The following is a 26,111-nucleotide window of genomic DNA, read 5'->3' as shown; positions in this document are numbered from 1 at the left end:
AGGCTATGGTGGCGTGCGAATCAACAACAAAGGCATGCCTGGATGTAGAACTCCATGGTCTCATAAATGTCTAATACAAAATTTCAATTTGGTTTTGATTCGATCCCTGGGTTAAAGAAAATGTTCAAGGTGCAAGTATTCTATGTTGCTGGGTTGCAATTTTTACACACATCCTTGAATCAACTTCCCCAATTAAATATTTTTTCTTTTGTATGCTGAGTAAGTGCACAGACAGGAACCTTTTATTGTTGTACATGCAGCACAGGATAGAAACCATTCTGTTACACTTAATAAGGTATCTCAATAGTTGCCTGATCAGATCAAGGATGTTGGGTCACAGCCAGGGTGTTATAGTGGGATGTCAAATGAAAAAGCAATGAAAGATAAATTTAAGCATGCAAGCTGTTAAAATGTCCTTAAAATCACCAGAGCAGATATTATGTCTTTGAAAATGGCCTCTGCCAGGTAAAATTACTTCTAGTGAACTTAATTAGAGACCATAGTGAGTTCTAACACTGAACAGGGCTTCCTGTGTTAATTAGTTCATCTGTGAATGGCTGGATTTCAAATTGCATTGGCAAAAGGCAAGAGGCCAGATACAGGAGTCTGCCTTCTGCATACTAATATGTCAGTGCAACTAGCAGTGACAGTTTGGTGTCTCACACGGATCAAAGTGTTTCGGCTTTGAAACAGTTAAAAAAAATAAATAAATTGGCAAATTCAACAGTATGAATGATCTTACCACATATGGGGCCCTGTCTTGTGAACTAGCTTTCCTCCAAAGTTTTGCAATTTGCTTCACTCTTGTGGACCAGTCTGTTGAGGGAATGAGATGGGGAGTTGTCATGTCAACAAGAGCATACAACATATTCTTTGCACTGTGTGACTTGGGTACAAGACAATAAACAACATGGACATGCTTTCTAACCATATACCAACCTGGGTATTCTTCTTTGAGGTTGGGGAAATTGATATTAGTATATAGGACAGGTGCGACAGTGGCTAGCTCTCCGAGTGTCTCCTCCTTCTCCCACTTGAGTGTACTCCTCTGGGCATTTGACATGGCTTCAGTCTCCCCCTCGGGCAAAGTTCCAGGAGGTGTCGGGCCGGCACCATGGGCAGAGGAGGGCCATGGACCAACTGCTTCTCTAGGCATCTGATTAAACTTTCTATCCCTGTAACACCAAGGACAACAGCTCTAGTGGTATAATTTACTGATTTTGCTGTGAGAAAAAATAAAAATCAATCTTTTAACTGTTTAATAGTTAAAAAAAGGAAGCATTATATTACCTTGGATTGTCTGTGAAAGGCATACGGTTAAGGGGGGAGAAATTTTCTGGAATGCAGGGCCCTGTTCCGGGATTTGTAGGGAAGCGTTGGTTTGGTCCCATCATACCATTGATCATTGGCATCCTTGGAAACATGGGATTCCCTGCATACAGAACAGGTGAATTAGATGCATGGATTTTCTAAAATATAGTATGATGTCTATGTCTGACCATGAAGAGGTGATTAATGACGTACCTGCGTTGGGGTGAGGCATACTCGTGCCGGGTGTGGCAGGGAGGGGCCCTGGACCCTGGTGGTGAGGCACCTGTGGTGGATGTGGTTGGCTTGTACTGGGGCTGAGGACTGCTGTGAAGAGATCCTCCACATCCTTGCCTTCAAGCTCTGTAACAGATGTGGCAGCATAATGTTATGATTTTGTATATATAATGAAATGCACTGTCAGATATCAGGCTTCCCATGTGTTAAAGATACGCTAGTTCCAAATAGTGTAAAAATGTAATATGAGGAAAATGCCCATTTATGGCCAATTTCAAGAAGAATGGAGTGTCTTCATATTGCAATAAATTCACTGCATTATTGTATGAGCTAACCAATTTTCATAATTGACTGCCTTAAAGAAACCTGTGAAACTTGTCGCACTAACCTGTATAACATTATTTAGTAAAATACTAAATTAATGTGTGGGGGACAACATGGGGTCAAAACTTAGTTTTTACAAAAAATATGAAATTACAAACCTGGAATTTTGTAGAGTTTGCTGAGAATTGATTCTGCAACAAGGAAAGAATCAGAGAAAACTGATTATTATTCACTTTAAAGTTTGTAAGTAACAGTGTAAAACAAACGTCTTCAAGATAAAATAACGTATAGATCCAAGGACTGATGTACGGGGACTGATCTCAGGAACTAAGAGTTCCTTCAACCCTTTGATATCCATGTTTGCACCGTGGTCTAATGCCGCATGAATTTGGGTAAATTTCTCACTTGAAATTTCACAAAGCAATAGCGGTTTTACTCCAAGGATGTCTTACTCTAGAAATGCTTATAAATGCCTGGACTTGGTCATCATGTTGCATCGAAGCACAATGAACAAAAACCCCTCCCTGAAACTTCCTGAACCATTAGGAAGAACTACCCCACCAAGATGGGTCTTTATGAGAGGCAACACATCCTGAAAATCCAATTAGACCCAGGTTTCTCTGGTAAAAACGCAGGTAAAGGAACCAAATTCCTCAAATGGTTCCAAGTCCCCGGAAATGTGGCTAAAGATGGATGTCTGGTCTCCCACACTGACCATCAGTGACCATCTTGTCTAGCTCTGGGCTAAGAATGCCGTCCAGGGGTTCCTCCGGGAGGGTTCGAGGTGTCCTCCGGCCAGCCTGAGACTGGGGCACCACTGGGGAACTATCTGCCAGGGGCCCAATGTCCAGACCAGCTGTGGAAACACACACAGACCGACAAAAACAAATCATAACACGGACGTACACACACACACACACACACACACACACACACACACACACACACACACACACAGAAACACACATATACAGAGCAACCAACAAAGTATCCTTCCAAGAACGTGATCATAAATATAGACTTTAAGTGTGAACATGTCTTTTGTCTGAAAAGCCAGTAAAAGCCATCAAAACTGAACAGTATATGATTAAAGCTCCTTGGGCTTCCTGTGCTTTCTTTGACCTTATTATTTACACTGTTCTTTTGTATTAAATACCTTGATCGATAGATAGATGGATGGATGGATGGATGGATGGATGGATGGATGGGTGGGTGGGTGGATAGATAGATAGATAGATAGATAGATAGATAGATAGATAGATAGATAGATAGATAGATAGATAGATAGATAGATAGATAGATAGATAGATAGATATTTTTTTAATTACTGATCAGGTCTATAGGAAAACCCACATAAAAAAAAAATCTGGGTTCCTAAATTACTTTCAAATTGAATTATGTCAGAATTGGTCGAGCTTGCTACATTACAAAGCATGACTACCAATACATACAACCGTTTTCCTTCTCTTGTCGTATATGCTATATTTGTCTGACACGAAAAACTTTCTACCGATTTAGAATGGCTGCAAACATTAGTTGGTAATACCTGTATTCAAACTAAATTATATAAGCCCTTATAACATTCAAGATGAACAAAGTTTTTTTTTTTTTTTTTACAAAGAATGAGGGACATGTACTGCAGAGCTTTTTGTAATGAAGCCACAGAAATGAGAACAGAAGACCTTCAGCATCTTCAGGAACTGGAAGAACATTTGCCAAGGCCTCTCGGTCTCTAAATTGCTCGGTTCTAAACTGCTCATTTCTTGAATGCAAGAATGTCCTTGTCAGTCTGTTTCTTTGCTACCTTTTCAGATATACATTTATGAAAGGGTATAAGGAGGTTCACGAAGATCGACACACCATACGCATTTGAGTGAATACTGCCCACTGTTAGGTAAGCACTAAGCCATTTATGAGTGTTAAAACAATCCAAAATGGTTGACAAAAGCTAAGTATGAAACAGCTTATATGCATGCACACTCAAATAGAGACACACACTGGAAGAGAGGAAGAATGCACTAAAGCAAGGGATTAGTAGGCCATAGCACCCTTACCAAAAGGAGGAGGTGAGCTGTCAACCTGGAAGGGGCAAAAATCAAGACCTACAAGAACCCAAAACCAGATAAAATGAGTGAAAAAATAGTGAAGACAGAACAAGCACAACACGCTTCAGACAATGCAAACAAACAAAAGATAAACCCAAAGGTAAACAAAAAGTATTGTTAAAGAATGTGACATTAACAAAAGAAAATCATTAAGGTGGTGAAAGCAAAATAAACTTGCTGTCTGGGGAAATTTCTGAATCAGGAGTAAAAGTTTGTATAAACCCACAGCTAGGTGACTATTAATAAATTCTTGCCACTGTGACTGCCTGTGAGATAAATGACGCACCAGAGTCACTGCTTGGCTTTCCGAGCATTCCCAAGATGTCTGCATCAGTGTTCAGAACATCAGATAGATCAACTAATGGTTCCTCGGACGTCTCTGTAGATGAAGGACAAAAGGAAGAAACAAAAAAAAACAAAAAGAAAGGAAACCAAACTGTCACAAATCATAATTGATGGTGATGAACGGACATGAAAGTGTGATTTGCAGCCATTTGTTTGGATGCCACACATAGACTTTAGTCTTAATTAAACATAAAAGAAACCCTGAAAGAACTCAAATTTACCACATCAAAAGATCATTCAACAGTGACTGTCAGAGAATTGTTGCCAAAGATATGAACTGTAATACTGGGATGTCAAAATACTACAAGTTGTTGAAGTTGGAAAACTCATTCAGTTAAAACAGTTTTTCTAGTCTTTGATTTGCAAGTGTGGTTCAGTGTTTTCCCTATTTTATCTTTCTCTTCTGTATAATAATAATACAAAATAATAATAAATTGGCTGATAAACCTCACTACTTTCTGAAAGTCACAGTTGTCAAGGTTACCGTGTTTTATTTTGTTTAAGTGTTCCAACTGCAGTAACAAAAATCCAAATATTGCTTTTCAAAGAACGAAATCTTGAGCACTGCCATATAATTTTACAATTGTTCCTTTGCTTAACAACTATATGAATGTTTTGTACACTGATTGTTGTTTTAAGTTTAAGTAAACTAAGAGGTAAATATGTAAAATGATATTTGTTGGACTGAATTTAACAAGCTGGGGCATTTTAGCAACTCTGAACTAGACCAAAATTGAAACCAGCAATCAGACATTATCCTTATTTTCTGTCAGTGATTTGATCTGTACCATGCAATAATAAGCAATTCAAATACGATGACCATGTCAGTTTATTACTACTGCAGTTTAACCACCCGTTATAACAAGGAATCTTAAAATAATAAGTCTTTAATGGAGTGCAGGAAGCAGGTGTGATGTGGAATCTCTATTAGTTGCTGATCAAACAGTGTGGCTGAAGCTGTGCCTCTTGTTGGGGAGTGGCTGCACCGTAAAGTTTCTTGTAGGTTGAAATAATAAACATGTTAAGCAACTGCCCCAATGTGTGAAATGTTCAATCATGGTTAAATTCAGATTTAATCTTTGGGCAGTTTGAGGTGTTGGCAAAGATAGTATAGTAGCTTTTTCATTTGGATTGAGCCTTGACAAGCTACTGGTACTATTCTGTTTCAGGCACTTGCCTTTTGTTGTTTTGCCTGCATAAACATTCAGGTCAGGACAAAGGCAATATGCCATTTTTTTTTTTTTTAAACTGAGGGAAAGATCTGGAAAGCAAGAGAAGCAGAGTGAGTGGGCAGGCGAGACAGAGCAAGTTTGCAAAAAAAAAAACAGGCACTCAAACTTCACTTTTTCGCTTCACCTCTGGAATTAAATGACTATTCATTTAAAGTATCTGTGGTTCATTGGTGATGTAAATGGAGCTGCAGTCGCAAAATTGAGTTTGAACGTTTAAGACAAAAGATGAACCATGACACTTTGACTTAGTCATGTTTGAATGGGTGAAATGCAGTTTGAAAATGTGTATGGCGAACGTTTACTCCTGCATTAAAAAGGTAACACTTTCATTGGGTGTTAACATTAAAATGACAGGGGAGAACTTAATGGAATAAAAGCCAATGTTGGGTCCCGAAAAAAAAAATAAACACAATATATCCGTTGATTCCTTTCCTGCGTTGCTCTAATATCGGCCGATCTCAGTTTTTGGTCAAATCAAATAACTTGTCCAATGCATTGCTTTGAATAAGTGCATCCTTACATCTCTCATCCTGTAGAACAGTAGAAATGCCTATACATACGTGCTGCAGCTGGTCTGGTGGGCAGAGATGATGAGGCACTGAGCAGAGGATCTGATGACGGGTCCAGGAAGCTGGTGGTGGGATGCTTCCTCTCCACTTGGCTTTGCCCGTCCTCCAGTAAGCCCGACTCAACCGCCTGCTGCCTGCTCTGCTTGCTTTTGTCCAGCAGGTCCTTTCCAAAGAAGGCCTCCTGAACATGACAACACAGCACAGGTCACACCTGTGTTGACACTTTTCTTCTTCTTGTGGTCTTGTAGAACTGTCACCTCACCTTTCTTGACATCAGTCTTGGGAAACACATCACCATGTCACACAGAAATTATTCAGCACCCAGTGAAGGCCGCAGAGAACTGAGGTGAAACCGAGAAGCTCTGAAACTAACCGTCGTGCTGCTGCTGACCTCACCTTTGTCACCACCTTCCTCCCATAAGTCATCTACTATCCTCGACAACATGTAACTGCAGCTCACTGCTGCACCAAGACATTAAAAGCCCAACGTGTTGCCATCTCAATAATTAATGAAATGTGCTTCACTGTGACGGACCTTTAGGTAACACTGAAACATCCCCCTCTCCCGTGCACTGTGGTGGGATAAAGAGCAGCACTGACAGCTGCCGGTGGCTTAATGCACATCACATATCTCTGTTTTAGCCAAGACAAGGTGACACTGAGATACTGGCTGGGGAAAGGGAGCCTTGAAGTCATCTCCAGTTAAGCTTTTGTATGTCAATTCACAACTAAGACAGGGACCACTTAAAGAGTATGATCAGAGACAAGTATCCTCTACTGTGAGTCCCTTTAAGCTGTTCATCTTTCAAAAAAGCTCACAGAAGGGGCTCTGTGCACCAAAGTTCTGTGAGTGGTTTCCAGGCAATGTACTTTGGGTTCCCAACCTTCCCAAGGGTGAGATAAAACGCATTTTATGAAGATCTGGCATGACGTGACCAGACAATCTGTGCATATGAATGTGACGTTTGCATAACAATAAAACCAAAATAGATTTGCAATCAACTGATGGCATACATTTTTAAACTAAGTCAGTCTTTTCTCTCATAACAAATACGCTTTTTAGAAGATGCAATGTTTGAAATATGCTAGAAGAACATTTAAAAAATGGAGCTATTTATCGATATCCACGTGCAAAAAAGAACACCCACCTAAAGGATATATAGTGGTTTACACAACGGCTACATGTCATATCAAACACCAACTTCGTGCTATCACTGGTGACAGACCTGCAGGTAGGTGGGAAAAGCCTCCTCCAGTTTGGTCTTCTTCTTTCGGTAGCGTTTCTTTATTTTTTCCGGGACTTCCGGTCCAGGAGGCGTCTCATCCACAGGAGTATGTGGCAGGGCCTCTGTCCATCCAACTGTGAAGAAAAAAAATATATATATATCAGAGTAATCCCTTCCAGCTCTGCTGTAAACTGTTATTATGGAATAATATGCATGTAATTCTGATTCACAGACCATCGTCTTTTCCAATTGGATTCTCTGACACAGAGCCGGAGGAATCTTTTCTGCAGAGGGATCGTTTAGCTTTGCCTGGACCTTGGCCTGGACGACTCCTCTGGCGGACCATGAATCCACCAATGCCTTGTGAGAAGAAATTTGAATATTCTCAATAAATATGCCCACAAACGATACCAATTTTTGTTACGAAGATGCAGGTAATATAATTTTAAGTTTTGTTTAATGCATTCAGCAGTGAGTCTCAGACGCACTGGACAGAGCCCTCTGTACATCAGAGGCCGTGAGATGGCAGTGCTTTGCTACAGCTACAACGTCGGGCTTGTACTGCACCATTTTACGCTTCAGAGGAGCTGTCTCCTTTAATCAGGTGCCCTACCCGGCCGGTACGGTTTCCTCTTCCTCTTCTTGCCGCCGTCGGCCCCCTTGGAGTCATCTTCTGCTGGCTCTCGCTCCAGGCTTGAGTCAGACTTTGCTTCACAATCTAAGATCTCCGCCTCTGTGAGAGGGAGAGAGCATTGATGATGAGTGACAGCCCTGCAGCAGAGAACACCTCGGCCAGGCCCCTTAACACAGTGCCAGGGTCAATTCTATCTGAACTCCACACAGTGGCAAGACATTAGCCTGATTGAAATTAAGTTCACCAGTCTTACTACTAAGGACCTTCATTTGCTGTGGAAGTTTTGTCTTTTGGATTGTATTCTTAAAACACAGCAAAATACCAACCAGCAGTCTAAACACATGCTCTTTACACTGAGTGAGAACCAAGTGTGCTTTAGTGAGCAAATTCCCATTCTGCTCTTCAGTATTTGCTCCACTGTCTACATATGGAAAGGTTGTCAAAACCTTCCTGCCATAACACTTCCATACTAAGACATGAATCTCAATGGAATACTATGAGAGCATTAAGGGAAAGTTAATTGTCACATCTAATCATTACATCTGAATGTGGTCAGCTTTATTCTTTTTAAATAAGCGCTGTGTAACTGTAAAATGTTGAAAGATCAATGAAGCCTGCAGAAAAAAAGAAAAGAATGAGCACAATCATAGTCCAAGTCGCTGTTATAGTGCAATCCTTGGATAAACACCTTATGATGAAAGAAGAAACTTGTGTGAAAAGGCACGTACCTCTGTTGTCCTCCATGTCTTCATCACGAGAGTGTTCCGAGAGGTGGTCCACGGGGGCCTGAAGCACTGCCACACTGTTCTGGTTAATGATCTTCAGCTTCAGTTTCGGCTTGGGTTTCCTCCGCCGTGACGCTGTAGCAGACAAGCTCTGCAGCTGGCAAAGTCCTGACTCTGTCAAACAAACACCGTCCTGGGTGTAGGTCCTCGACAGATCTGAAAAGACAATAAGAAATGATTGTGTGCTGTTACAATGAGCAAATACAATAAACTACAGTAAAATCACCAATTAATAATAATTTTTTTTTTTTTAAATCTTTCTGCAGAATGTATAATCCATCAACTGTAAAGCTGTTAATTTACCGATTTCTTTAGCCTTTGTGACAATCTGTGTCATAATCAAAGGCTCAGTGGTGTCTCTGGTCTTGGTGACAACTGCAACAGCACAAGACACACAAAAGCCATTAAACAAAACGGTAGAAATAGGACCAAATAAAATAGTTCAGTCTTTTCACTCTACAGTGGACACATTTTGTAAAAAAAAATTTAAAAAAAAAATAAAAATTTTTTTTTGGAGAAAGCACCTTTAGTGGTCTTGAATGTTCGGCACATTGTGCAGTCAAAGCTGTTGTCTGCAGCTTTTTCTACATCTTCCTCTGAATGGAGACTCTGACAAGAGGCATGAAACCACCTGTGGATGGAGGAACAAGTTTAGATAAGAACCAATAATGCTCAGAAAATTTGTCGAGACTAGGTTCTCCTGAGCCGACAGCTGCACACCTGTCACATTGGCGGCACTGCACGATGATGGTGCCTTCACTGTAATCCACCAGGCAGATTGGGCATGTTGCAAGGCTAGCGCAGGGGCCACACTGGGTATAATTATTCTGCCACTCACACCTCAGGCCCGGGGTGGTGGCACCACACTGGGTACAGGACACACACCTGCAGGAGACAGGGAGGACAGAGGTCATTTAACTCGGGTTACTTCCAAGAGGTTAACACAGCATTTAATACGCTGCGAAAATTCTTCCAACTCATTCCACTATACTCATGCTGCAAATATGAAATTATTTCTACTTCGTTCCTGTCACTGCTCATGTCTTTGTACAATTGAAAAAGTACACATTTTATAGTTTGTTTTTTAAACTGACACTGGTAGGAAACTATTACTCAGCGAGATATTACACAGCAAGATCAATTAGGAAGGGATTAAGATGTGGTAAATTGTCTGAGTTGCTTCCTGTACCAATAAATCAATGTGTTATAATGTTAAAGTTTGTTCTAATTCAACTGGTTGTCTGCTTCAAGCACATTTGGGTGGGAAGATCAAAAAGTGACTCACCACTTGCACTTCCAGCTGTCCTTGGGCACATTCTGCAGCGGAGGGTCCAGGCAGTACGTGTGATAGCTGATATCACAGTCATCACACAGCAGCAAGCGGCCAGGATCTGTAGCCTGACCACAGGCCTCGCACACTGTACACTCCAGACAGCGCCAGCCTTTACTGAGCACCACCTTGGTGATCTGTGGGAAGTAACAAAGTGATCGTTGTAAGAAGCTGTATGGATGGTGTTTCTATGCTGAAGGACATTCATAGAATACGAACTCGGTGTACCTTTATGCCGACACAGAACGGATGGTAGCATTGGCCACACTGAGCACAGGCCAAAAGACGGCCCTCTGCGCCGAGACCAAAACTCCCACACACCACACACATGTCCTAAAAGGAAGAGAAACACCATGAGATACCTGTCCTACGCTTTCTGTACGCTAACCCTGCACAGTTAATAAGAACGGTACAGTTGTCCTCTATCCTCCAATACAGACATAAACGTACCTTGAAATACAAGGTAAAAAAGAATGTAAGACTCTTGGCTTACAGAAAAGAAAAGAAATCCGCACGGAGAAACGACTTTGAGGAGCGAACAAGGAACAATAAAATTTAAATATGATCCTGTGTTATATAATTGACTGCATTTCCTGCAGGCAGCTGGCAGTATCTCCACAGGAATTAATGATCTCCAGTGGGAGAGATCTTTAAACACAGATTTAATTTCAGGCCATCTAAGTGAATGGAGAAATTCAGGGATAAGGATTCAATAAGAAATGCTTCAGAGCACTCAATTTGCAAAAAAAGAAAAAACCCAAACACCTGTTTTAGTGTGAAACTGTCATTGCTGGAGAATATGACCACTGTGTTGTGCATTGCATTCTCCTCCTCCTCCTTGATTGGGTAAGGTGCTTCCACTGTGGTGAACTGCACATCGGGAGAAAAACACACAAATTAAACAAATACTAAAAATAACATAGGTCATATAGTGATTTTTCATGATAAAGATCCATCCTTTTGTGATAAGAGTTTGACTAGCTTGGATACGATGATACTGAAGTGGATTAGCTAATGTTAGCTCTTACTAAGTGCAGAGTAATTAATTGTTATTGCGGAAGTGGCCCTCGGGAAAAACACAACCTTTAGCATAAAATGAAGCTAGCATTAACATTAACACTGCTAACAATACATTATCAATACTGGAGGGAAAACAAACACTGATTTGCATGTCGTGCAATACTTGACAAAGACATTGAGATGTCGTTCGGCTGATAGCACATACCCCAGGGTTGAAGCTGGGGCACACTCCATTCTTCCCTCTGGCCCTGCCGCGTCCAGCTCTACCTGACAGGCCAGCCCCTCTCGGCCTCCTCCTCCCCGGGAAGCCTGAGCCCCGACCCTGCGGAAGCAAGAAACAAATCAGACGAAACAATGACAACCACCCACCTTAGAAACTAAAACGGGCAGAAGCAAGCTCCAATGTTCACAAAAGTGCGTTTCTCCTCATTTTTTTCCACAGCAGACAAACATTTAAAGGTTTTGACGTAAAGAACCTTTCACTCATTCCCACTTCAAGTGTGTATACCTTCTTCACTGTCCAGACCACATGACAGGAAGAGCACTGCAAATCCAGTTCTATAAAAGGCAGGGTCATTCTTTGGTTTTGTTCATATGGTTGCAAGCTGCTACTTCAAACACAGCCTGTATGATTGGTAATTTATTTCATGCATCCTGTTAGCAACTTTGAGAAGATCTGTCAATTGTAAAAACGAAGCAAACATTTTTTGATAATTAGAGGGAATTAATTATTTGAGAAGTACACTTCAATTTCTACCAGACAGCCAGCAAGTGAGGAAGTGGAAAAAGACCTTTGGCACATTTCCAACAGGAGGCCTCTGCCCTAATCATTACTGTCAAACTTGTGTCTCACTGAACCTTCCAGCACCTGCCCCAAATCCCTTCACATTTACCCCACATTTGGCCCTGATCCCAAACCGAGGCCCCTGCCATCCACTGTGCCTCCTAACAGACACACGTACAGCGGTGTTTAACCTCCTCTGAACCCTACCACCGAGTACAAATTAACCCTCACTCAGTTTTGCTAAGAATAATGACTGTCACTATGGCAACAAACTGTCAGACTTTTCTCTCAGTCAAGGTCAGAGAGGTGAAATTTACTTGATATACTTGAATACTTGAACAGGTCTGAAGAAGACAATAAAGAAGAGAACCCAACAGTGCATGGCTGACAAATGGGAAGTGGAACAGCACCAATCAATACTAAACACTATTACCCAAAGACTTGTGGAGACTGTGGGATGTGTCACTACAAATCATGCAATTCAAACGACAAGCCCAGCAAAATGTCAATATCGCCATACATATATTTCAGCTCTACTTTCTGACTCCTCCTCTCACTGTAAGGTGGTGGTAATTGTCAGTGTTGGCTACAATACACATCAGTGACATTCAGGAACACTCGGGGGAGTGTGCGTCACTATGGTAAACAGAGGGCTAACAGAGGGCAGCAGCTGCCCTGCCGTCTCTGGTGAGCCGCGGTATTTACCACTCTGATGCTCCAGCCGGGGCTGCCAGAGGACTGCCTGGTCTTTGAGACGTCCCACCCCTCTGGCTGGTCTGGTGACCAGGACAAGGGTGAGCTCACACTGCTATGGGGGCTCCATGCACCCTAAGGTAAGGAGGGGTGGGTGAGATAGTGAGAGAGAGGGAAGGAGGAGGGCGACAAAATGCAGCAACTTAAAAACAAAGCCAGCGAAGAAATAAAACATACAAAGAAAGATGTTAGAGAGATGTAGTGAGCTTCGCATGTTGCCATTTGGGAACTACTTAATACACACCCATCTATGTAGAGGTACAAGAGAGCATCTGGGATGCCAAAACATGAAGAGGATGAGTTGTTAGGTTACATTCTGTGTTAAAGCCAAACCTTTCATGCACATTAGTTTAGGAGGCATTTTTATAATAGACTCTTTGTTCAAGCAAAACTGGAGAGCACAACTGTGTTAGTTGCATGTCCAGCAGCAGAATTGGCCATGGTATCATGGCATCATACAGCAGGAAAAGAGGCCCTGCTACCTCTCGCCATGACAACCGTGTATGTTTGGCATGTTGACAAAACAAGGAGAATTGCGTCATTACGGCAGCACATGAGCGCATCAGACAAAAGCATGGTTGACTAAAAAGGAGCAACTTCAAAATTTTTTAAACAGATCTCCGCAGGCCTTGTGTAACAAATTGGTTTGAGCCATTAAATGTGTATTTAAGAGATGGGATATATGTGGGAAAACATTTTTTCAAACTGAATTAGTCTACCCTCACCAGCATCATTCATAATATATTATAGCCATGGGTGTGAATCAATTCCCACTCTTATTTTTCTGAGAGTCTACATTCAGTGCCTGATAGTCTCCAGACACCGAGACACCAATATTAGTAGATTAAATGTTTTTTCGCAGCCGCTGCAGTCGATGGTGTAATATGGATAACTAGGACGTGATAATGGCGATGATCACTGTAACGAGTGACTTGATGAGTGCTTATCCTCCACAGGACAATAAAGTGATCCATGTTTGTAACGAGGACATGAGATGAACAAAGAGACTGATGACAATGCTGGAGTTGGAATATAGTGAGGACTGGCAATAAAAAATATTTTAGCTATAAAAACCACAATTCCTAAAGGAACTAATTAATACTCAACTGAGCTCTGCGTGAACACTGTGACTAACTACTCGTGGTGCAAAACGTGAAGAGAGCGTAGGGAGTGGAGAGAGCGCCTCATTCGCCATGCTGTCCTCCTGCTATGCTTACGTAGTGTACTGCAAGGTATAACTTAACAGAAATGATTTGAAATGTAATTGAAAAAACATATCCCAAACCGTACAAGCTGCTTCAACCCTCTCAGTGCCACAAAAAAAAAAAAAAAACTAATCCAATTTCATAGAGCAGAGCCTACAGGATACACACAAAGTCACATTCCATGGGGGAGTACACAAGGTACGAGCACCATTTATCAACCTACACTCCTTCGGTGTATTACTTGGGCTGGGTCAGTGAACAAGGCCAAACCGGCCAGACAAGAGACACAGAACGCATCAGTGATCTCTGCGACATGATGTCCAGGTTCTTACCTGTTTCACTCGTGGCCTTCCAGGTGAAAACTTCCTCTTAGTGATGGCCGGCTTTCCCATGCCAATCTTCGGGATGAAAGGTATCAGGGTGGTGGTGGGTATTACACTGCTGTGGTCACTCAGTGAGGGTAGGATCTGGGTCAGAGGTGGCTCCCTGGGGGACGTCCCTCGAGCCAGAGGGGAGGAGTGGGAAGGAGAGGAAACCATTTCAGCTAATTTTTCCACGGATGTTTTGAAGGGTTTCTCCTCTAAAGACAAGCTGGGAAATGTCAGGTTAGGTTTGCTCTCCGGTGTAGTGTCCATCTCCTCTAATGTAGTAGAAGCTGAGGGCTTAACAGTCTCTGCCAGGTTCCTGTGAAAAACACCCTCCTTCGTCTCCTTGTTAAGTTCTTTTGGAGCAGTTTCCATGAAAGACGCCCTGACTACATCCAGACTTGAAGGCTGGGGTAGTGAGACTTCCATTTGTTGGTCCGTGAAAGGTACTGATGCAGTACTTGGTTCTTTGGTGGTTGAGATGATGGCCTTAAAATCCTTTGTGCTGGGGTTGAGCAGGCCCTGCTCAGGGCCGGCCTCAGTATTTGCTGGTTTGATTTGTAATGTGGTATCCTGTGTTTGTAGTGCCTCCATGGAGTGTTGGGCTGGAAAAGACTTCAGGCTCGCAGTCGCCAAAGACGCAAGACTCTCTGTAGACGTGAGCTGGGCCCTTGCTGCTGGTTTTGTTTCTGTAGGAGGAAATACAAAGTGGTCACAGGAACGGATTTGGATATCTTTATATCATGTGCACCACTAACAGATGAAGTGATTTCAAGTGATCAACATCGTTCAATTCACGTTAATGTCATGAAGGTAAAAAGAACTCCGTGCCAATGACCCTGTCGAATACTACACGTTCACAATATTTACACAGCATTTTATTAGGGTGAATAAAGCCTTACATTTAACACAAACTTTGCAACAGCAATCACTACTATATTCATGCAAATCTACATGAGGTTCCTCACTAGAGATTGGACTACATCTACTAACCTGGTTTGAATTCTGGAATTTTGTTGACAGACGGTTCAGTAACCTGCCTCTCGACAATGTCTGCTCCTGCTGGGGCTTCTAAAAGAGAGATTCATTGACAGAAGGATTATATATAAAAGATGCTTAATAGACCGGGCCTTTGTTCTTTAATAGCAAGAGACTAGAGAGATTTTGAACACGTTGAAGCACTTAGGAAAATTTTGGGTTTAGATCAGTCACACTGACTAAGAGAAAGAAGATATTTCTTTAAAACTATTCTCGTTTCAGTTTTAAAACACCCATCCCCTCAAATCTAGAGGTAAAATAAACATGACCATACAATGATGTAAATCCCTGCGTCACGGATAAAAAAATGTGAATGTCCTCTACAAGTAAAACTAATGGGGACAGGAGTGACAAGTGCTTTTGGAAAGGGACGGCTTTTGATAACAAGCAGTCACAGTGCATCAAACAATGAGGCAAGCTTTTATCAGAGGCTACATTTTAGTATTAATGCGGTGTCTCTTCTCCTCTCTCGCTTTCTTTTTTTGCAATGGTTTTGTAATGTGTCCTCCCTCTCCGTTTGGTTTTGTATCACAGACATCAATGCATTTTGACTCGTCTGGTATGAATAGAACTAGTCATTCCTGGCTATCAGGAATCCATCCATCGAGCCAATGTTCTGCCAGACAGCCACTGACAGTACAGATAGCCTAGTCTTAAGGAGGCGCCCACCATTTCAATCCACAAGTTCCCATGTCACACTGTTCCTGACACACGCATGCACCTGCTATGCATCTCTGCCAGGGAAGGGAGTAACCATGACAACCAACATCCCAGGGTCTGTGTGCTCTGGGCTCATGACTGTGCAGCTTGCAGGTGCTCATCCGGTGCTGATGCCAGAAAGTCAATTAGGGAGATGGGCCTCCAAGCTTCTCCAGCCATCAGCTATTGACCAAGCTGAACACGCATTCACATTCATATTAATGCCCCGCTTCCTACATCTCCTACAGTGAATGCGGCGATGTTTTTAGATAAACACACAGCTTTGATTAATGCAGCAAAGGCCTAACGTTGAGCCTAACCTGCATTCACAGAATGGATCTAACAGCATCTGTCAGTTGAGTTACTGTAAGCCTGTTGTCAAACCCTGAGTGGTGGTGAATGGTGGCAGGTGATGAACAGCTGTAGTTAGTAAGTTTAATTGCATTACATGTGTAGGTGGCTAGCAGCAGAGACAATATCTCACATAACAAAGCCAAAAAAAAGAAGCAAATATCCGAGTACATTTCAGAACATAATTCATCTTATAAATAACTATTTGAAATAGGAATATGAAATACAATGCAGAAAAATTCAACTTCAAATTAAAATTCTCCTAATTCAAGAGACTTTAACCCAAAATCCCAAACATTATCTTCCAGGAGCAGAGAGCATTATGACACGCGTGGTAAGAAGTAAAGTGGGAATCTTATTTCGAGATGCTTAACATAAACCTCCAAAAGCCCCTCTTAAATCAATACACAGATCACCGGTACACTCAACATGTCTTTAAAACCACAGCGGGGAAGGCTTCGCCTTGCCAGCTAAATCCAATGATGAAACAGTGCATGACCACAGAAAAAAGTTAGTAATGCAGAGCAAGCGAGCTGTGTGAGCAGTAATGAATGAGCCAACATAGCTTGAAGGCAGGTTAGCAGACAGGGGATCTGTGATATCATCACCATCATGCTGCTCCAATCCATTCTCTCTTGTTAGAGGAGTCTGCCGCCTAGACAAGAGTGGGCAGCATACTACCACTGGCATCCCCAGCTCACGCTGCATTTCCTTGATATTGCACTCTAGTGCTGGCAGACCTCCTATGGGCCACAGCTGAGATGCAGCTCAGAGCTTCATGCAAGCAGATTTCAGCATCATGCAAGTCAAAGGGTTGATACAGCTGACACTACAGAAGCCCTGCGACTTGCAGAAGCGATAGAGAGATGTTGTCATGGATGGAATTTAATACTGGGATGGTGCTTGTGCTTCTAAAGTCTCTCAAAGAAAATGATGCAGATCAAGTTTTGAGTCTCTAAACTGAAGTTCCAGATGAGTCTTAAGTCTCCATGATGTTTCTGACTTAAATAAAACAGTTCTACTGTTCAGCCAAAAGAGCTTGAAGCCCGAATCCAAAGGCCTCATGTCATAGTTTAAAGTCACATTATGACAAACACTATTTTGATTTAGCATTATCGCCAGCCATAAGGATTTAAGATAGAAAAATGAAAAAAGCTTGTAAAAAAACAAAACATGTTTCTGTGTGTAGTTTGCATGTTCTCTCCATGTTTGTGCTTTTTTCCACTGGATGTTCCAGTTACCTCCCACCATCAAAGACATGTATATCAGGGTTAACACTGTCAGTACTGCTGACCAAGGGCGCTGGCAAAAGAACCGTAGGTGGTCCCAGCGCACTGCACTGTGGCTGCCCATTGCTCCTAGTGTAATGTGTGTGTATAGGATGGGCCGAGGATCAGAGGATCAATGTCCCAACAGGGATCAATCAAGTAGGAAAAAGGAAAAACTTTGATAAGCACTTCAGCAATATTTTAGTGCTCTCTGAAGGAAAAACAGATGAGTAATTCTTCATTCACAATGATACGCTGCACATGCTCTCTTTCCAGGAGACAGGATGGAGAAACAAAGAACTTAAAATTTTCAAAACACAGAATTACAAAGACAATAGAGTTGCTTTAATCTGATGCTAGTGGGACACCATCTGCTTATTGGGCAGTCCTCAGAAATTCCTCCAAATAAAAGATGGAGTGCTTTTCTCTGGTCTTAGTCCAAACAACTCTTTTCTCAATTCTTTCATCTGCAGCAACTGCGACTTTCAAAACTTCATCAGCGCTGACACTACAGTCCAAATTGCTCAAAAGAGCCACATTCCTTGGCTTGTGCTTGATTAATATGCTGATAGTTATGATATGATTAATATGCTGATAAAACAGATTTGATTATCGGGAAGGACACGAGGGCAAAGATAAAAATAAAAGAACAAGATAAAAGTCAAGAAGAAAGGATCGGAGTGTAATCTGTGTGTAATCTAACCTTTTTGGAACAAAGACCCACCAGGCTTCTGGTCTGACGTGGCCAGCTTCTCCTCCTGGACGGTAGCCTGAACAGGCTCTGGATCTGAGTGCAATGGAACAGCAAGTAATTCCGGTTTGGGGTCATTGTGCATTTCAGGAGGCAGCTGAGTGCCAGGTTCTAGGTCTGTGTGCTTTTGAGCCAGCTGTAGGCCAGTCTCAGAGTTTGTGTGCATGGAGGCTGGCTGAGGGCTGAGCTCTGGGCCGGTGTCCATATCCTCTGACTGTAGCGCCTGCTCTGCAGCAGGAGACCTGCAGTTGGAACAAACATAGTCCTCTCTGGGGTGGATTTCTGCTTGGCCTGAGTTCTGACGCTCACACTCCAGGTGTAGCCATCTGAAAGAAGTGCAAAGGAATTTCAGAGATTGTTCCACTGGGATCTCTGAGCAATCCTAAAATTTGACATAGTTGTGTGGAGTGTTTCCTTAGTGTTAACGAGGAGACATCAATTTGCACAGGAATGAAATGAAGACGAAAACAAGAGGAACACATTTTGAAGTATTACAGTTGAAATATGTTACTTACCTCTTACAAGTGTGGCAGAGAAGTAAGTCTTTGTGATGCTCAGGGTCCAGGATGCAGGCACACATAGGACAGCTCAGAGCAGGGTCCTGGTTTTGGACACAGTTCTCACACAGCAGGCTGGTGTGGTGCCATTGCCCGCTAGTTCGTGTTCCACATTGGATGCATACTCTACAGTTCTAAAGGGGGAAAGTAACATGACATCCAAAGCTATTCAGACCAAATGCAGGATGAATACAGTGTTTCTGCTGCACAGATTTGGCACACCAGTCATGGAATGGGAACCGAGTAGGAAGCCTGTCCAGACCCACAGCGAGTGTGTATATAATCAGAACCATGACCAGGAAAACATGCTGATACAGCAGGGGAATATCATCAAAAACAAATATTTTTAGGGCTTGATGAAATAGATTCTCACAGCTTTTTTCAATCATTAATGATCATTTAGACAAACCAGTTTTCAATACAGTAGTTGTCGCTATATTTATGCACATTTTCATTGTTTTATTACGGAATATAAGGACTTATTCTTAAAAAAATTGTGACATTAAAAATAATACAAATTTTAAAAGACTGGCATCAAAATGTTCCGATTCTGGCTACAAAACTGCACGATGCTGCACTATGCTGCCAAATAGTTACAAATGGCCAAGAAAAGGAATCTCAGCAGGATGCCAATAATCAAAACATGGAGTACATCTAAGCATCTTCCTGCTGCATCTCTAATATTTTGGATTATTTTTAAACAGATCAGTATCAGCTATTATCAACCCTCTCCATTTTCTATTCTTTGTTTTCTGCATACATGACAAAGTCCCACTGCTTTTAAAACATAAAAAAAAAATCATGGTAACAGTATTGTTGAGCAGTGTTGTGGACAACACAAGCAAATAAATAGCAACCAGAATTTTTTATGAGATAGCCACAATGACAGCATATACCAGCAAGCAGACGTGTTATTGGGTTTGGCTTCTATGTTAACCAACAGCATGTTAGCCTACTGATACCCAAATTCACTGTCGGAAATGTGGAAGATTGTTTTACTTACTTATATATTTTTACTTAAGTTTAAATGCATATTAATATTAATGCTTAGTCGGTAGGAGAAGTAATTGTGATTATATATTTAATTTGAATGCTTAGTTGGTGGAAATATTGGTTTCGGGTGATTCACAGCACAAAGTGAGTCACGTGTCAGTCAGGAATCAGCAGTGACATGTCAGGGAGTCTCCTCACCTAATAAGACCCATTGTTTCAGCACAAAGGCAGCAGCAGCTGATGGGGGAGTTCTACTTCAGTTGCTCTCATGACTCGGTTTATTCAGACCCTTGATTTTCAATAAATCTGCATTGCACATTGCATCGGACTCCAAAGAATCTGTGTATGATTTGGAATACTACGAGTGGTGTAAAGGCACCATGTCAGTTGGGCTCCGGTGAACATTTTCCACCACATAATCTGTTGGACTAAATACTCGCCCTGGGTTGAACTATTGGAGCCGCCTTTCACCGGTATACCATATACATACATATACGTATAATTCTACCAGCGCTCCAAATACATTTTCGAACGAGGGACTTAAATGCCATCGCTCTTAATCACCTCCACTGGCTGCTGATTGGTCCGCCCTTCAAAGTGGCTGAGCAAACGTTAATGCGAACAGGGATTCCAGACTATAATCCCAACATAGAAAACTGATGCTTTGAGCAATAGTGTGGTAACACCAGGCTGGTAGCATGCCTTTTAAAAGAAAAAACTGCCACTTTTTGTGGGCATGTCCAATCAGTGTTGATGATAAATGTAGTCAATTAAAGCAATAAAATCCTTAATAAATTCTCTGTGTTTCTGGGATGCAACTGCAAAATCTGTCGTTGGTCCGGCACCAACACCGTTATTTGACATGTACAGTGACGTAGGTTGTAGCCAGAAGAACTACAGGTTCATTGAGCTGCGTGGTCACCAGGGGGTGCTTTAAATGGCACCCAAAAACACAACAAAACCTTTATTTCTTTGATTGCACTGCAACTATATGTAAAACAGCAAAAATCACATCCCAAAATGCGAGTACAGAGGATGTTGTGGACGAGGATATATTTTACAGTTTTTGGCTGAGTAAGATATTTGGCCGTATTTATTCTAGCCAGAAGAATTTCGTCAAAGAAATGCAGCACCGTGTTGCTTGTGCTTACAATAGCTGCTAATTTTATAGTATATGATCAGTACTAGTAACTTCCTGATGAATAACAACCTTCTTTCCTATTTTGGTGCTGTCTGCAAACATTATTGTGTGGCTGCTTATCCATTATTTTGTAGAGTGGGTGCTACGAGGGGAGAAATGTGTCAAAGGGAACCAAACGATTTGGGGGTTATGTGTCAGGAGCTCGTGCGTGATGCATAGATCTACCATTGACTCTGACATTAACTGGCTAATTTTGCCGCTTTTGATTTAAAACAGCTGCTAAGCAATTTGCTTCTGCTGCGAATAAAGATAGGCTGATCACATTTTGACAAAATTATCATGCCACAACTGTAGAGACGTTACTTTTCCGAACAAAACATCATAAGACAAGTATAAAATATCAAGGAACCACAGAAACACACAAAAAAAAATAAAAGGATATATTGTGGGCTAGATTTGCTTCAATAATATTTTGTTAACTTATTCAGTTATCAGCCATAGTTAAATAGGTTTATACATTTTTAATGTAGGGATACTCCGGACTAAATGCATTCTGAGCTGCTGTATAATGAATGCAAAAACATGCTAAAACTAAATATTGGAGAGAACTTGTTAGATTCTCAATATAAAAGTAATTTCAAATGGATGTGGGGAAAGAAAATCTTCAGATTTTCCTATGATATTTTGGTCTCTAGTTAACTCAAGATTGTTAAAAAAAAAAAGAAAAAAGAAAAAAGAAAAAAAAAAAAAAAGCAGCTTCAACAAAGTGAGGGTTCTTTCAAATTGTTTTCCAAAAGACATGGCCATAACGCTTGTTCATGAAAAGTGTACCAGTACTTACTGTCACGAAGCAATACAGTGACTTTGCAGTTTAGTCTGCAAACTAGCCACGCAGCTTAAGTAGACTTTTTTTTCTTTTTTTTTTTTCCTCCAAAGCACAGCCTGCCATTCTGGGGCTCATACAGTCATAAAGACCACATCAGAGGAACATCACAGCGCATTGAAACTGGAACAATGACTCATTTTTCATTGATCTCTACTTCAGCAAGACAACAACACTCAGAACATAACCACCATGTGAGTGGGGACGGGGGCTGGGGGCAGGCGCTCAGGAGAAGTGCGTGCCAAGGAAGTTTGCGGGTTGCATTGCTCCTTCGCTGAGTCAAACAGAAAAGCCAAGTGTTAAGACCTCTCATCACCTGCTGCCTCTATTACCGTGGCCGACTGCAGCCGGTGCAATGAATTAGGCGGTGCGTTAACCAGCCAGCTAAGTGACAAGCACATCATTTGTGCATGTACACACAAGTACGCGTCGTGTTGTCTTGCGGCACTGAGGCTGAACTGAAGCCTTTGAAAGATCAGACGTTGAGTCATTTCTTAACCACAGAAAGCTCAAATAAAAACCACCAAAAAAATCGTGCTTTTATGGGTGGTAGTCATTTTACTCTGCCAGGGCCAAGGTCCACATCATGAATTTGTTTCTATTGAATATTATGGTGCACATGTGGAGGAATTTTGTGATTGTACCTGGTGGAAACAATTTGGCCATCCTGCACAATAGACTTCCACTTCAAACCAGTATCCTTATTTAATCATCTTAAATAGGCCACCAAGCGTTATATGAGATCTTTCCTACCTTACATCTCCATCCATTGGTGGGAAGAGAGTCAATAGCAGGTTGCAGACAGAAGGTATGGTAACCTTTGTCACACATGTCACACACCAGCATTTTAGTGTCCTCTCCTGGGTTCCTACAGAGGAGAGAAGGTTGTATGACATAGGACAGCATAGCAATTTGATATACTGGGCATAAACTGCACAAAGTTACGCAGGAGAATCTATCGCTAAATATTGTCATTTATGTTTCCCTCAGCTGTTCTCTCAGAGGCTAACATGAGCATTATCAGCAAGTTTATCTCCAATACTCAGTGGTGAGATTCAAACAGCTGAGCAGACTAACAGTGTAAATGCTACATTGTGAATCCTGTTCATGTTCACCCATGATGGATTCAGAGTTTAAAGCACAATAAGTCTTATGAAGACTACACCTGTAAAATTTGAAAAAAGATGCTCATACTCACACATACAATGCACACAGCTCCCATTCATTAAACTCCAACTATAATGCACAGCACTCGCACGGATCACATCATAAAACTAACAAAGCAAGAATGTAATGCAAACTAAACAGTCAATATTAGCTAGCTAGTCAACTTATTATTATCATCAATATGTTCAGTCAGTTAACATTAACTCAATTCATGAAAACGATAATCCTGCAAGTGGCGAAGCGTTAAATTATTAAAGCAAAACTTGTTAGCAGCCAACAGATATTAGGATTTGACGGATTAACTCACTTTTCTTGGCTGACTACATCTCAATAGTAATTTTATCTGACTGTCTTCACTGACCTGTCGTGATTTGAGGTGCATTCAAACGCCTACAATTTTGGAGGGGAGTGCAGACTTTACAGCCCAGACAGTGTCACTCTAACATGGTCTCTGAACATAGTCTCAGCTGACAGCTGTTGTACAGATCTCAAAGTTGGCTCTCAGCAAAAGACGAGAACGTCAAAACTATTTTCATGCACAACTCTTAAAGGATAACTTTTCAGGATATTTTAATATTTCTTTTTATTTTCAGGATTCTTCTAGGACTGGAAAATAAGTCTAAAAATATTCCAGGTTTGTCAGGTTGTGCGGTAACCCTGCACGAATACAGTTTTGAATTTAAAGATATAATATTTATACAGTAGATACAACATTCACAGTAAAAAAAAAAATAAGCTGTGCACAGTAAACGATTAACAGGTTTGTGTTGTGAAACCTAAACAATTGTACCTAATCAGTCAGTTTTAATGGGTCTTAATTCCCAACATGTCCATTACACTTTATGACAATACAGTACATCACGAACCCCCTCTCATTTTGCAAATATAATACAGTACTCATTTTTTTATTTAAATACAGAACCTTAAGCTCAACAGACAGTGGTCACCTGAGGCAAATCAGAGCTCCTGTGCTGTTTTAATAATGTCAGAGGTTACAAGACTGAGCTTCAGGGTACAACATCCAGTTAGCTCCTCAAACCACAGAGGTAAACAAACCAGCAGTGAACATGATGGCTGGTGGCTATACAGAAATTAAGCAGGAAAAAAAGTGAAAAAAAAAAAAAAAAAAAAAGGCATAAGAAGACAAAAACATTCCGTGTGAGGTGCGAATGTAAATTATTTAGAGGGGAGGGAAAGGGACTCACTTGCATGTCTGGCAGACTTTGCACTCGGGGCACTGCCAACCTGCTCTCCTTAGAGGGGTCACAGCCATGTCCAGGCACATCCCATGGTAATGTAGACCACAACTGGTGCAGAAGAGCTGGTCCAGTAGGTCCCCTGGGCTATCGCATAGTGCGCAGTTTACATCATCTACAACTATGGGCAGGAAAATGAAAGGAAATGGCAGGTCAGAAAAAAATAAAGACATTATACTTATTTCAGAAAGTACAGTGGGTACAATGTAATTTATTAAAATTTCTCATTTCCACTTTGTAAATTTGATATCGAATGTATCAAAACCTACTTGACTTACTTTTGTGAATGGCCAATTCAATGTGTTCTGGGCAGAGGAGTGAGAGACTCGTGATATCCTGAAAGGTCCCAGCTGCCCCCGCACAGGGGTAATGGTAGAGTTGAGCACATCCTTCAGCACAGCACTTAATGGATGCTCCAAGGCGCTTACAGTATGCACAGTGCTGCAGAAAGGAAGAGAAATCTCAAAATATACCCAAGATGTTCTTTGTCTGCAATTGAAATGAATAAATACCTTAAACAGCAGCAGAAATCAACTATAAATCATGTCCATCAGTGACTGACTTAAATTATGTAAAGACGGTGCTTTATCCTTTAATGTCTCTTTGGAAAATCTGGGTTTTCAGTTCAGGATTAAGACCCTGTCTGTTTAAACCCCTGTTTTAGCCCTCTGATGATCACACTGGCAAAACCTCATCCAGCCCTTATTTCTCTCAGTTCCATGAGTGTGCTTTAATAGCCACTCTGGAGATCAAGTGGCAGACTTGCTGATGGGCTGCACAAACGATGGGCTGCAAACACAATCAGAGAGATGTGAGCAGTACCACTGCTGCCGCTAGGAGCCAAGCTGCCATGAGAGCACAGCCCTGTTGAGTGGCGTGACCTTTTCCATTTCACAGCTGAGAGATCCACGCTGCCAGGCCGACCTTTACCAGCCAGTCTGATCCATCAGCTTTGCTGCGCCTCCCTGAAGCAGTCCCTCCCTGCTGCCCCAGCACATTAAGATGGTGTTAACACCCATTAGTCCAAGGATGTTCTCCCCTGACTCACCTTTGTGCTCCCTGAGTCAATGGCTCTGTCCACATTAAGCAGAGATTGTCCCTCGCCCTCACAAACACCGTCGGACCACAAGGCACAACTCTGATGTGCCCAGCATTGCCCTGAAATGACAAGATGCAACGGATGTGATTGACAAAGAACTGGAATGAAAAAGATCTTTGACAGATTCTGCATCGACATAAAGTGCATTTCTGGATGTCATATTCATGTAGAAATGTTAGTGCAATCAATGTTTGGTAAAAATGAGAAAAGGATTTTGAATTTTAGTCTTACCTGACTCGAAGAGAGACTGGACGTTGAGATCTTGTGGAAGGCCGACATGAGAAAGCTCATCCCAAAATCGACTGGCTGGGTCTGGTTCTTCCTCGCAGCTTTCAGACCCACTGGAACAAAAAATAAGGTTTGCAAAGAAGAAAGTCAGCACAGGTTTTTGTTTTTGTTTTCTTTAAAAGAGAGGACAGCTAAAAGATGTGCTATGCAAGAGAAGGACAGTCTGAATCAATTTATGAATGAATCAAGGACAGAGACATAAAGGTCGAGGACGATGTGCAGTTTTTACAAAAGCAGAGAAATGAAGACAGAAAGCTGGGAGAAAAATGTTAGAGAGCAAATAAAGAACTGTGGGGGAGGGGGAGAAGAGGAGGAGGAGGAAGACGAGAAGGAGGAGGAGGAGGAAGAGGGCCATCTTGTTTGGCATGTGCACAAGAGGCTGGCTGTTCTGTCTCATA

The 26,111-nt window shown here is 41.7% G+C and overlaps 1 protein-coding gene across 8 annotated transcripts in view; it reads right to left on the bottom strand.

Annotated features, from left to right (window-relative positions):
• kmt2cb (lysine (K)-specific methyltransferase 2Cb) overlaps positions 1-26,111 on the bottom strand; it is a 62,279-nt gene that overhangs the window by 19,413 nt on the left and 16,755 nt on the right. For 4 of the 8 annotated variants that reach the window (XM_069157394.1, XM_069157395.1, XM_069157398.1 and 1 more), the window contains 30 exons: positions 25,657-25,766; positions 25,375-25,484; positions 24,605-24,767; positions 24,276-24,447; positions 22,657-22,771; positions 18,845-19,020; positions 18,282-18,655; positions 15,216-15,293; positions 14,190-14,911; positions 12,605-12,727; positions 11,321-11,437; positions 10,861-10,965; positions 10,324-10,428; positions 10,051-10,232; positions 9,486-9,650; positions 9,290-9,396; positions 9,069-9,140; positions 8,709-8,921; positions 7,960-8,079; positions 7,581-7,706; positions 7,347-7,480; positions 6,112-6,301; positions 4,261-4,353; positions 3,924-3,971; positions 2,585-2,725; positions 2,028-2,060; positions 1,525-1,671; positions 1,291-1,432; positions 940-1,175; positions 743-816 (listed from right to left, as the gene is read on the bottom strand). In XM_069157394.1, coding sequence (XP_069013495.1) covers positions 743-816; positions 940-1,175; positions 1,291-1,432; positions 1,525-1,671; positions 2,028-2,060; positions 2,585-2,725; positions 3,924-3,971; positions 4,261-4,353; positions 6,112-6,301; positions 7,347-7,480; positions 7,581-7,706; positions 7,960-8,079; positions 8,709-8,921; positions 9,069-9,140; positions 9,290-9,396; positions 9,486-9,650; positions 10,051-10,232; positions 10,324-10,428; positions 10,861-10,965; positions 11,321-11,437; positions 12,605-12,727; positions 14,190-14,911; positions 15,216-15,293; positions 18,282-18,655; positions 18,845-19,020; positions 22,657-22,771; positions 24,276-24,447; positions 24,605-24,767; positions 25,375-25,484; positions 25,657-25,766 — 4,693 coding nt within the window. The remainder of the gene's footprint in view (positions 1-742; positions 817-939; positions 1,176-1,290; positions 1,433-1,524; positions 1,672-2,027; positions 2,061-2,584; positions 2,726-3,923; positions 3,972-4,260; positions 4,354-6,111; positions 6,302-7,346; positions 7,481-7,580; positions 7,707-7,959; positions 8,080-8,708; positions 8,922-9,068; positions 9,141-9,289; positions 9,397-9,485; positions 9,651-10,050; positions 10,233-10,323; positions 10,429-10,860; positions 10,966-11,320; positions 11,438-12,604; positions 12,728-14,189; positions 14,912-15,215; positions 15,294-18,281; positions 18,656-18,844; positions 19,021-22,656; positions 22,772-24,275; positions 24,448-24,604; positions 24,768-25,374; positions 25,485-25,656; positions 25,767-26,111) is intronic. The other 4 variants (XM_069157396.1, XM_069157397.1, XM_069157399.1 and 1 more) reach the window with 4 other exon arrangements.

Source organism: Embiotoca jacksoni, unplaced genomic scaffold (genome assembly GCF_022577435.1).
Source record: "Embiotoca jacksoni isolate LCO1_2020_lvr unplaced genomic scaffold, fEmbJac1.0.p SCAF_22, whole genome shotgun sequence".
Classification (NCBI taxonomy): Eukaryota; Metazoa; Chordata; class Actinopteri; family Embiotocidae; genus Embiotoca; species Embiotoca jacksoni.
The sequence above is the reverse complement of the archived record's forward strand: the minus strand, read 5'-3'. Positions and strand labels throughout refer to the sequence as shown.